This window comes from Thalassophryne amazonica, chromosome 5 (genome assembly GCF_902500255.1).
Source record: "Thalassophryne amazonica chromosome 5, fThaAma1.1, whole genome shotgun sequence".
Lineage (NCBI taxonomy): Eukaryota > Metazoa > Chordata > Actinopteri > Batrachoidiformes > Batrachoididae > Thalassophryne > Thalassophryne amazonica.
This window is the reverse complement of record NC_047107.1, coordinates 10,459,762-10,472,263: the sequence shown is the minus strand read 5'-3', so window position 1 is coordinate 10,472,263 and position 12,502 is coordinate 10,459,762. Positions and strand designations below refer to the sequence as shown.

Below are 12,502 nucleotides of genomic sequence, written 5' to 3'. Positions count from 1 at the left end.
AGTCTGGCTGACAGTGTCTGCAGTGCACACTGAGGTGTTGCTGAACATGTTGGAAAGGTGAGAGACAATGTCGACACATTTGCTTTTGTAGCAATGACACAGTGGTCAGCTGCAGCGACTCGCCCATGACATGCCCACCTGTACGGACCAACTCACAGCTGGAGAACACATATCGTGTCATGAAGAACATCACCTCTCAACATGCCACTGTGATGCACATGTGTGGGCAGGCTCTCATGATGTGTGTGTGCATGGCTTCAATGACAGAGAAAGTGGGGAGAGCTGACACTTGCCAGGTGGTACGCATATGTACTTTGGGCCAAGGATGAATGTTGCAAAAACGTACAGTTGACAGGACTAATATGTAATTACATTAAACTTACTAAATAAAATCACGTACATGCACGGCAACGTTCGGGTTTAGTACCTTTCATCTTTGATCCAAAATACATAAGCATACCAAACGGCAAATGTCAGCCCCCCCAGTTTGTGAGTCATCAAAGCCACATGCATGCATGCACACGTGCACACAGAGGCCACATGGCTATTATATATATATATATATATATATATATATATATATATATATAGCTTTATTTTTATTTACAAGCATTTCACTTAAATCATGTAACATCACTTTTTGACTACAACATGACGCTGCCAGACATCTGACTGAAATGTAACCTGTGGGCCTTAGTACTACAAAATATATAACACCAGGAACTGAACTGAAAATGTTCATCAATAACTTTATTTATGTCTGTGAGGACTAAAAGCCTTTTTTGAAAATGTGAGGGGCAGATTCTTTTTGAAGAAAAGAAGCTTCTTTGTGTTATTTCTGTTTATGTTTTTATCTACAATGTATGACACTGAACTAAACAGCCTTTCACTCACTACACTATTTTTAAAACTTTTACTTAAATACATACAGGCAACATACACAAATACAAACTGTAAATGTTTTTTCCCCCAATGGTGAAACATGTAAATATTGGAGGAGCACAGTGTCACGCGCACATGCACACACATTATTTTATTTTAATTTTTTTCTTTGTGGATCATGGTATAATTTCATCACGTGCACACCGAATCGCTTGTTGCCTGTGGTAACTGAGCCGTTAATCAGGAGCAGTGACACTTCAACTTCTGGTGCAAAAGTGAAGCTCCTGGAAATAAGAGGAATTAAGCTCCGAATGCAGTGCCACAGACATTCAACAAACAGATTACACCTGTAGTGGACGGAGCCGGTCTCCCATCGGCCTGGACAGCCACACCAAGGGCTGAAACACACCAACTTGAAGGACAACCTCCGCCGCTAAAACCGTGATCTGCGTTTTGATGGAGCAACTGTGGCACAAAGTCCCAAAGTCACAGAGGAAGTTTTTTCAGCCACAACAAGGAATTAAAGTATTTTCAGATGTTGTTTTCCAAACTCAGGAGGCTGTATGTGGATAATTTTTCTTCAGAATCATGTGATGATGAATTCCACAAACAGGTAAGACTTTTTATTTGCTGTGTGAATTTTTTTCGCATGACGACTACGGCTTTCAGCCAATCAATGGACAGCATTGATGGATGTATTTTGACTTATGAGTAAATTACATGAAAGCCTGTAAAAATCCATAAATTAACCGCATCATTGCTTAGTGTTCAAAACGTACAGTGGGGCCAAAAAGTGCTTAGTTAGCCCCTAACTGTGCAAGTTCTCCTACTTAGAAAGATGAGAGAGGTCTGTAATTTTCATCATAGGTACACTTCAACTATCAGAGACAAAATGAGAAAAAAAATCCAGGAAATCACAGTGTAGGATTTTTAAAGAATTTATTTGTAAATTATGGTGGAAAATAAGTATTTGGTCACCCACAAACAAGCAAGATTTCTGGTTCTCACAGACCTGTAACTTCTTTAAGAAGCTTTTCTGTCCTCCACCTGTTACCTGTATTAATAGCATCTGTTGGAACTCGTTATCTGTATAAACAATACCTATCCACAGCCTCAAACAGTCAGACTCCAAACTCAACCATGGCCAAGACCAAAGAGCTGTCAAAGGACACCAGGAAGAAAATTGTAGATGTGCACCAGGCTGGGAAGAGTGAATCCACAATAGTCAAGCAGGTTGGTGTGAATAAATCAACTGTGGGAGCAATTGTAAGAAAATGGAAGACATACAAGACTATTGATAATCTCCCTCGATCTGGGGCTCCATGCAAGAGCTTATCCCGTGGGGTCAAGATGATCATGAGAACGGTGAGCAAAAATCCCAGAACTACACGGAGGGACCTGATGAATGACCTGCAGAGAGCTGGGACCAAGGTAACAAAGGCTACACACTATGCAGAGAGGGACTCAAATCCTGCAGTGCCAGGCATGTCCCCCTGCTTAAGACAGTACATGTCCAGGCCTGTCTGAAGTTTGCCAGAGAGCATATGGATGATCCAGAAGAGAATTGGGAGAAAATCATGTGGTCAGATGAAACCAAAATAGAACATTTTGGTAAAAACTCAACTCGCCGTGTTTGGAGGAAGAAGAATGCTGAGTTGCATCCCAAGAACACCATATCTACTGTGAAGCATGGGGGTGGAAACATCATGCTTTGGGGCTGTTTTTCTGCAAAGGGGACAGGACGAACGGGGCCATGTATCGTAAGATTTTAAGCCAAAACCTACTTCCATCAGTAAGAGCATTGAAGATGCAACGTAGCTGGGTCTTCCAGCATGAAAGTGATCCGAAACACACCACTCGGGCAACAAAGGAGTGACTCTGTAAAAAGCATTTCAAGGTCCTGGAGTGGCTCTAGAGGAGAGCTGCATGGAGGAATGGACCAAAATACCAACTACAGTGTGTGCAAACCTGGTGAAGACTTACAGGAAACGTTTGACCTCTGTCATTGCCAACAAAGATTATGTTACAAAGTATTGAGTTGTATTTTTGTTACTGAGCAAATACTTATTTTTCACCATAATTTACAAATAAATTATTTAAAAATCCAACAATGTGATTTCCTTGATTTTTTTTCTCATTTTGTCTCTCATAGTTGAAGTGTACCTATGATGAAAATTACAGACCTCTCTCATCTTTCTAAGAACTTGCACAATCAGGGACTGACTAAATACTTTTTTACCCTCAGCCCCAACCAGTCCCAGCAGAAGACTGCCCCTCCCTGAGCCTGGTTCTGCTGGAGGTTTCTTCCTGTTAAAAGGGAGTTTTTCCTTCCCACTGTAGCCAAGTGCTTGCTCACAGGGGGTTGTTTTGACCGTTGGGGTTTTACATCATTATTGTATGGCCTTGCCTTACAATATAAAGCGCCTTGGGGCAACTGTTTGTTGTGATTTGGCGCTATATAAAAAAATTTATTATTATTATTATTACCCCACTGTATGAAAAAAGTAGCAGCTCACAGTACGGAAGTTATGGCGCGTGTGTGTGAAAATCCCCCATTAAGAGATTCAAATCATGCTGCTGTAAAGGGGTATCAGGCGTTGCAGTATCGGAGATGTTTTATGAGTACAAGTACAAGTAAATGAACATGGAATTGGGCCAGTTCTCGATACTGGTACTCAACAAAAATATAAATGCAACACTTTTGGTTTTGCTCCCATTTTGTGTGAGATGAACTCAAAGATCTAAAACTTTTTCCACATACACAATATCACCATTTCCCTCAAATATTGTTCACAAACCAGTCTAAATCTGTGATAGTGAGCACTTCTCCTTTGCTGAGATAATCCATCCCACCTCACAGGTGTGCCATATCAGGATGCTGATTAGACACCATGATTAGTGCACAGGTGTGCCTTAGACTGCCCACAATAAAAGGCCACTCTGAAAGGTGCAGTTTTTTTTTATTGGGGGGGGATACCAGTCAGTATCTGGTGTGACCACCATTTGCCTCATGCAGTGCAACACATCTCCTTCGCATAGAGTTGATCAGGTTGTCAATTGTGGCCTGTGGAATGTTGGTCCACTCCTCTTCAATGGCTGTGTGAAGTTGCTGGATATTGGCAGGAACTGGTACACGCTGTCATATACGCCGGTCCAGAGCATCCCAAACATGCTCAATGGGTGACATGTCTGGTGAGTATGCCAGCCATGCAAGAACTGGGACATTTTCAGCTTCCAAGAATTGTGTACAGATCCTTGCAACATGGGGCCGTGCATTATCCTGCTGCAACATGAGGTGATGTTCTTAGATGTATGGCACAACAATGGGCCTCAGGATCTCGTCACGGTATCTCTGTGGATTCAAAATGCCATCAATAAAATGCACCTGTGTTTTTCGTCCATAATGCCCATACCATAACCCCACCGCCACCATGGGCCACTCGATCCACAACATTGACATCAGAAAACCGCTCACCCACACGACACCACACACACTGTCTGCCATCTGCCCTGGACAGTGTGAACCGGGATTCATCCGTGAAGAGAACACCTCTCCAATGTGCCAAACACCAGCGAATGTGAGCATTTGCCCACTCAAGTTGGTTACTACGACGAACTGGAGTCAGGTCAAGACCCCGATGAGGACGACGAGCAAGCAGATGAGCTTCCCTGAGACGGTTTCTGACAGTTTGTGCAGAAATTCTTTGGTTCTGCAAACTGATTGTTTCAGCAGCTGTCTGAGTGGCTGGTCTCAGACGATCTTGGAGGTGAACATGCTGGATGTGGAGGTCCTGGGCTGGTGTGGTTACACGTGGTCTGCGGTTGTGAGGCTGGTTGGATGTACTGCCAAATTCTCTGAAACGCCTTTGGAGACGGCTTATGGTAGAGAAATGAACATTCAATACACGAGCAACAGCTCTGGTTGACATTCCTGCTGTCAGCATGCCAACTGCACGCTCCCTCAAATCTTGCGACATCTTTGGCATTGTGCTGTGTGATAAAACTGCACCTTTCAGAGTGGCCTTTTATTGTGAGCAGTCTAAGGCACACCTGTGCACTAATCATGGTGTCTAATCAGCATCTTGATATGGCACACCTGTGAGGTGGGATGGATTATCTCAGCAAAGGAGAAGTGCTCACTATCACAGATTTAGACTGGTTTGTGAACAATATTTGAGGGAAATGGTGATATTGTGTATGTGGAAAAAGGTTTAGATCTTTGAGTTCATCTCATACAAAATGGGAGCAAAACCAAAAGTGTTGCATTTATATTTTTGTTGAGTATATATATATATAGAGAGAGAGAGAGAGAGAGAGAGAGAGAGAGAGATACACACACGCGTCATGCCAGACTCCCTTCAATGTTTTGTCATTTTAGTCATTTTAAGTTGTTTGTGTTTTGTGCAAATAATAGCATCTCATACTATTTTAAATCATTGTACACAGTCTCACTATTCAGCGGCCATCTCACTTTGAAATTTTACACTAATTCTTACAAAACGTCAACATTTGTCATAGGCTGGTTGCGTCTAAACTCCAATGATTTCATCCAGGGACAGTGATTCAACAATAAATCTGGCATGAGTACGTTTTCACTGTTTGGTTCGTATTTCTGAAGAAAAGGTAAATGAACCAATTCCATTTTTGCTTCCAAAATTTCTAATTGGAATAATCCAGCTGCTCGCTTCAGCTGGCTGGTTCACTGTTTCCTCTGTTTGATTCGCGCACAGCAGGGAGAGGGGTGTGCTCATACCTCCTTTTTTTAAGCACAAGACCACACCTCGTTTTACACAGAACATGAAACTATAGTGACACAGTCTGTAGAAATAATATCAACTGTCAATGACTCATAGATACAAATACACACGTGTATAATCATATTGCAGTTGTACCATGTATTCTGCCTGCAGTTCTGTGAATGGAAATGTGACGTGCATTCCATACAGCTCAATACAAATACATGCATTGTAATGCCCTGAATAAATAAATATGTGTGTATTTATATATATATATATATATATATACACACACACACACACACACACACATACAGCAGGTTAAATAAGTATTGAACACGTCACCATTTTAACAACCCAAGTAATCTACACATGCAAAGAAAACTGTTCAACTTAAGGTAGCCTGTATCAAGTGGACATGCTTATGATTTGTGTGGACTGTAGAGCTCATGTTGAACGTGACGATGGCAATGACGGGTGTCCAAGTTGTCTTGGCATGGAATACTTAAGGCAGGGACTAACAGGCATGCATAAACTGCAGTTGCATGTGCTTCGCGGCCCATGCTGCCCAACTGGAGAGCAGGTTGAACTCTCAATTACCCCTTGCACAAAGGGCTGACTCACTTAAGCACCTCAGGTGGATCCTTTGACCCAGAAGCTAGACACCTTGGCTTCAGAGTTTGTTGAGTTTAAGGCAATGGATATTAACCTACAATGACATGATGCACAGTCTGCTGGTGATTTTGCAGCAGCCACTTCACAGTCTTCACCTGAAGCTTTCCCTGCAGTACTATCTCTTGCGGTGGAAGCCCTAGAGGAAGTACTTTCCATCAGGGCTTCAGAGAGCCTAGCTACTACTGCTGAGTGGGAAGAGGAGCAGGCACATGTGGTGTCCTGTGACTTTTTTATGCAGGCCTCTTCTACTTCTGCCTTCAGCTCCCTATTTTGAGGAGTTGCAAAGATGTTGGGCAGACCCCAGATGCTTCAACTGCAGAGCCCTGACAAACATGCAGGATGCATCCATTCATTGCTTGGTCCGGATGCCAAGCATAGAACCAACCCTTGCAGCCCTGATACTTTCACCCAATGAGACATTAAAATTTGAAGAATACTGTCCTCAGCCAGCACAGATTTTGGATTTTATGACAGAATACAAATGCAGATCTATAATACTGTATCTGAAATTGTTTTTTACCTAACATTATCATAATGAGTTCATGAAAACATGCAGGGCAGGTGCTCTCCAGGACCAGGGTTGGTGACTTCTGTCCTAAGATAAATAAATACTTATTGACCTGAAATTCACTGCCCATGAGTATCTCCATGCAGTTCAACAGCAGGTTACAACTATATCCACAAACAGTCATTTATGATTTGAGTCAGCAGACACAGAGTCTGCTTGGCTCTACTATAAAAATACTCACTGCGTCAGCCTCTGCTTTCTCTCGGGCGGCTCGCCCACTGGCCACCACAGACTCCATGATGGACACCCAATGCTGCTTGTCTGGAAAACTAGGAGCCATGAAGTAAATGGACTGCACAGGCCAACATGGAGAGTGACAACGGGATTCCAGCTTCAGCACATAGGGAACATCTGACACACAAGGTACATGAGTAAGTGCCCAAAATTCAAACATGTTCTAAATTTAATGAGCTACACTTTACACTATTAAATTTAGAGGGTATTTCCTGAGTCATCTTGGAGTCTTCAGACCCAAACTGAAGAATAATTACAATTTTTTTTTTTTTTTTTATCATCACTCTGTGGGGACTGGTGTGGGGGTGGTGATGTGAACATCCCACTCTAATAAAAGCAGTGGGCATATCTCTTCTCATGGAAGATGTCAAAGTCAAGACCATTCGAGTGTGGGAGCATGTGCTGGTGTCACGCTTTGCTGCATCCATGACACCATAAAAAAGCCTTGGGTCTTGATTGGTAACCACCATCAAAGACAAATGTCTTTATAGAGCTACAGGAGTCCTCAAAAGTCAGGCACATATGTACTAGGTTATGCACAGAGAAAGAAGCCACATAACGAAAATGTCAAAGCTGATGCTCCCTAACAATGCAAGTGATACTTCTCATCTTAGTCTCCAAACGTAGACACTCATTTGACAAAAAGTCATTCCAACAGTCCCTTAGGATCCTCCAAAGTGACCTGGTATCAAAGACATCCAGTTGTCTCCAAAGCATTAGTGGTTAGCGTCTGAGTGTCACAACCATACAGTACGACAGGAAGCACCAGTACCCTATTGACTTGGACCTTTATTTGGCAATAAAGGTATCACATCACCAAACACCTCTGCTCAGTGACGTCATGACTCCATGAGGCTCTCAGTCTCAAAGGCTGAGGATCAAGAGACATAAATTTCACTGCTGAGATAAGAGCATGTCTCTACAAGATCAACACTTTTGTTCCACACAAATAGATTTCTGATGGCCAGGTCCAGGAAGTCATTCATTCCTTACTCAGCTTCTCAAATGTTGCAATAAGGGTATCCATTGATTCTGCAAAGATCACAGCATCGTCATCAAAGTCAAGGTCCATAAACAGTTCCTCCCCAACAAAAGCAACTTATTCTAATTATAATCATTATCATTATAATCAGCCATTCTTATTATAATGGTTTTCACAGTCCTACTTTCTGCCCTCGCTCCATACAGCCCTCACAGCATCTGTGTATAGGCTGGCTATGATATCCACAAAATGTCAGGATGTCCCAGCGAGCAGTCCAATCAACTGAATCAAAAGCTTTGTGATAAACAACACAAGCTGCAAAGAACTGCTCATAATGGGGAGTCTTCACCGCACTTTATACGAGTCTTTTATATCTGTGGGAAGGTGAAGGACTCCTGCAAAAGAGTAGTGTCTATAGACAGTTTGCAAATTGTGAACTCACAGACTTGCTGTAGCTTCCCTCAGGATTTAGATCAAGGCCCGAGACAGCTTTCTGTTCTGTGTTTCTCATGTAATCTGACCAGACTTCAAGATCAGACTGTTTCTCGGGAGTATGCACTCAATCATGATGGAGGAATTACAGAAAAGGGAGGAGAAAACAGTGGTGATCAGAACAGAATGTTGGTGCTCTTTTGCAACAAGTATGAAAGTTGCCAGCAATTACACTGGAGTTGCAATTGTTCACAAGAGGAATGGAAAAACCAAACTGTGATGGCACCAGGGATAAAAAAAAAGATGCATTTAGAGTGCATCCAGAAACTATTCGCGCCGCTGGCCGCACGCCTAAACTGGGAGAGAAGGGTCTTCGTCTGGGAGGTGACCAAGAACCCGATGGTCACTCTGTCAGAGTTCCGGCATTCCTCTGTGGAGGGAGGAGAACGTTCCAGAAGGACAACCATCTCTGCAGCAATCTACCAATCAGGCCTGTATGGTAGAGTGGCCAGAGAGAAACCACTCCTTAGTAAAAGGCACATGGCAGCCCACCTGGAGTTTGTCAAAAGGCACCTGAAGAACAAAATTCTCTGGTCTGATGAGCCAAAGATTGAACTCTTTGGCATGAACGCCAGGTGTCATGTTTGAAGGAAACCAGGCACCATCCCTACAGTAAAGCATGGTGGTGGCAGCGTCATGCTGTGGGGATGATATTCAGCAGCAGGAACCGGGAGACTAGTGAGGATTAAGGGAAAGATCAATGCAGCAATGTACAGGGACATCCTGGATGAAAACCTGCTCCAGAGTGCTCTTGACCTCAGACTGGGGCGATGGTTCATCCTTCAGTACGACAATGAGCCTAAGCACACAGCCAAGATATCAAAGGAGTGGCTTCAGGACAACTCTGTGAATGCCCTTGAGTGGCCCAGAAGAGCCCTGACCTGAATCCAATTGAACATATCTGGAGAGATCTGAAAATGTCTGTGCACTGACGCATCCAACCTGATGGAGCTTGAGAGGTGCTGCAAAGAGGAATGGACAAAACTAACCAAAGATAGGTGAACCAAGCTTGTGGCATCATATTTAAGAAGACTCAAGGCAGTAATTGCTGCCAAAGGTGCATCAACAAAGTACTGATCTAAATACTTATGTACATGTGGTTTCTTAGTTTTTTATTTTTAATAAATTTACAAAAATTTCTAAATACTTTTTCATGTTGTCATTATGGGGTGTTGTGAGTAGAATTCTGATGGAAAAAAATGTATTTACTCCACTTTGGAATAAGGCTATAACATCCCAAAATGTGGAAAAAGTGAGGTGCTGTGAATACTTTGCGGACGTACCGTATAGTCAAAATTCCTTGATATAATTGTGGTCATTCACTGAAGTGTCTGTTTAAACCTTTTCACTTATGTTAAACATCATTTGGTAAAATCTCAGTTTGGACTTGATTTTTCCAGCATCTTTGTAACGTTTCAGCCAGGTGTAGTGTGCAGTGTATTCTGCAGTGGCAAATTCCCAATTAAAAGTTCTTAAGAATGAATCATCATTGCACCAAAACATCAGTGATGAATTTGTTTTTTTACTGTTGACTCATCCTGAAATGACAGTAAATTATGATATAATCACATAAGTCAAATTGTTTATTTGACTAAAAGAAGAGCAGTAAAATCTGTGCAACACGGCAAACTATATACAAAAGATACATGTCCCATGTGTCTATAGAGGGTCCAGTTCTGGGGTGGGGGGGACAGGTCACATGCGCCAGTCACGTATCATATGGACAAGCTGGACCAGCTGGATCAATCGGCTGTTTTGATCATGCTGAGTCCAGTTCAGCCTCAGTCTCACTCAGGATGTTAGATTCTCCTGTTGGAACAGGCTCCTTTTTCTTTTGCCTGGACAGTAATGAAGGTAGACATGGGAGATGATTAACAAAAGCAAGTTAAAAAAATATTTGGGGGATACACTTGGAGCTAAAAGCTACATGATGTGAGACATTTATTCTTACCAGTTCTAATATGTTGCTGTGTGATGCTGGACATTGATGAAGATGTTGAAGCTGGTGCTGGTGTTGAAGCTCGTGACGTGGCAGCGGAGCTTGGGGCGGTCTTCCGAGGGCGGTGGCTGAACCCTCCTCACTTACGGAAGGGGATTCTTCAACAAAAACACACAACTATATTACAAGCACAACACAAAATGGCAACATGTATAAAAAAAAAGTCACACAGTAATGGCACCGACTTAGATGTACACATTCATTGGTGTCATGCTGACTTTAGGTGTTTTGTTGTTGTTTGTGTTTTGTCCGAAGTGAATACTTTCAAAAAGAGCACAGAGTTAGCTAGCTCCCTAGTTAGCACTCAGTGCTAACTAGCTAGCTAACTGTGTCTGCATGCATGAGACAACAATGTTACTTTAACACAAGTTTAGACTCAAACTATCCTTGTTTGTTAAAGTGCACTTCCCACCAATGGGATAGTAAGTAACATAAAACGGTGCTTTCAAGCAGACTACAGACTATAAAATCACAAAATCACTTACCATCCTCCATCATCGAGGTCACCCTACTTCCTGCTGCTCACCAGTTGATGTCAGTAAATTGCGTCCATCTGGTCAAACCATTTCCAGCCCTTACAGTCTGACCCCCTTTGGCCGTTGTGGTCCTTGATGGTCCTGTTTTGACTATTACAGTTTTTCAGCTTGTCTCTGCATTGCTGGATTGTCCCGTGGTACCCGTGAGAGCCAAAAACTAGCTTTGTCACTTTGTGTCTCTTGCCGACACTCCTCTGCACTTCACTGATCTTTCACACTGGTCAGTAATACACAAAAACCTGGTATCTAGTTGTATCGTACATCATTCTGCAGTCCCCATTACTGACCACATGTTGGTAGCCTTGTTGGCTTACAGGTATCCTCCACTTCTGCCAACAGGCTGACACTCTGGACGCTAGCGATCGGTTATTCCGTTCGGCACAAAGTTACACTGGCATTGCCAGACATGTTATATGTCTCATCTAATGGTGTCAGTCAGACAGATGGCCATGACATCAGTTACAGCAACACTGTTATCTGTGTTTGCGCCAATGACATTACAGACAGAACAGACAGACAAGGACTAAGTGTCTCTGGTCCAAATCACTTTTAGGGATATGTTGAAGTCGACAGTAGGCTTACATTTCTAAATAGGTGGCTGGCAAAGTTCTGCAGACAACATTTTGTAGATATCTAGCCCTCTTTCTGGGGTGTGGTGCGTGTGACCCGGATGTATCTGTTCCCGGCAAGGTTTGGTTAAACCGCCTGGTACAACGACGGACCATGAGATTTTTTGCAACCAATAACAAAGGCGCCTCAATCAGGTGAGCAGGAAACCTGTTATAATCAAATTCCTGCAATACTGACTACTGTAAAATTGATGTTAGTTGTATTAAATTGATGGTCTGTGTCCGAAATCCCTGTCATTAACTTGGAGTTGTTGAAAGTCACGGTGAGATGCTTTTTTTTCCCTTCACATTTTCTTTTTTAACATTTCAGATAATAAGTACCGAAATCACTAAGTGCCCTTGGGCAAGGTCCTTAATCCTCAAGTTGCTCCCGGTGTGTAGTGAGCGCCTTGTATGGCAGCACCCTGACATTGAGGTGAATATGAGGCATTATTGTAAAGCATTTTGAGCATCTGATACAGATAGAAAAGCGCTATAGAAATGCAGTCCATTTACTATTTATTTATCCACTGTTTGTTATGTTTCATACAATGTAGGTGGCTTTTCTGATATAGAAAAGTAGTTTGAACCTTTTTAGCGGTATTCTAACAACGCTGAGTCTGTGGAAGAATTTCACCATTAACTGGGACCTCTGTTTGGCTCTGTGGCAGTAAGTTGTGAATAAGATGATTTGGCCAAAGGAAATTAAATATTTTTATTACAGTGATAATGTCGGGACTGCATAAGCCTGTGGATGTGCACACAAACAATTTAATCCTTCGTGCTGAAG

The 12,502-nt window shown here is 42.5% G+C and overlaps 1 protein-coding gene across 3 annotated transcripts in view; it reads right to left on the bottom strand.

Annotated features, from left to right (window-relative positions):
* LOC117510099 (citron Rho-interacting kinase) overlaps window positions 1-12,502 on the bottom strand; it is a 582,117-nt gene that overhangs the window by 125,532 nt on the left and 444,083 nt on the right. For all 3 annotated transcript variants that reach the window (XM_034169719.1, XM_034169717.1, XM_034169718.1), the window contains one exon: window positions 7,043-7,212. In XM_034169719.1, the coding sequence (XP_034025610.1) occupies window positions 7,043-7,212 (170 nt within the window). The remainder of the gene's footprint in view (window positions 1-7,042; window positions 7,213-12,502) is intronic.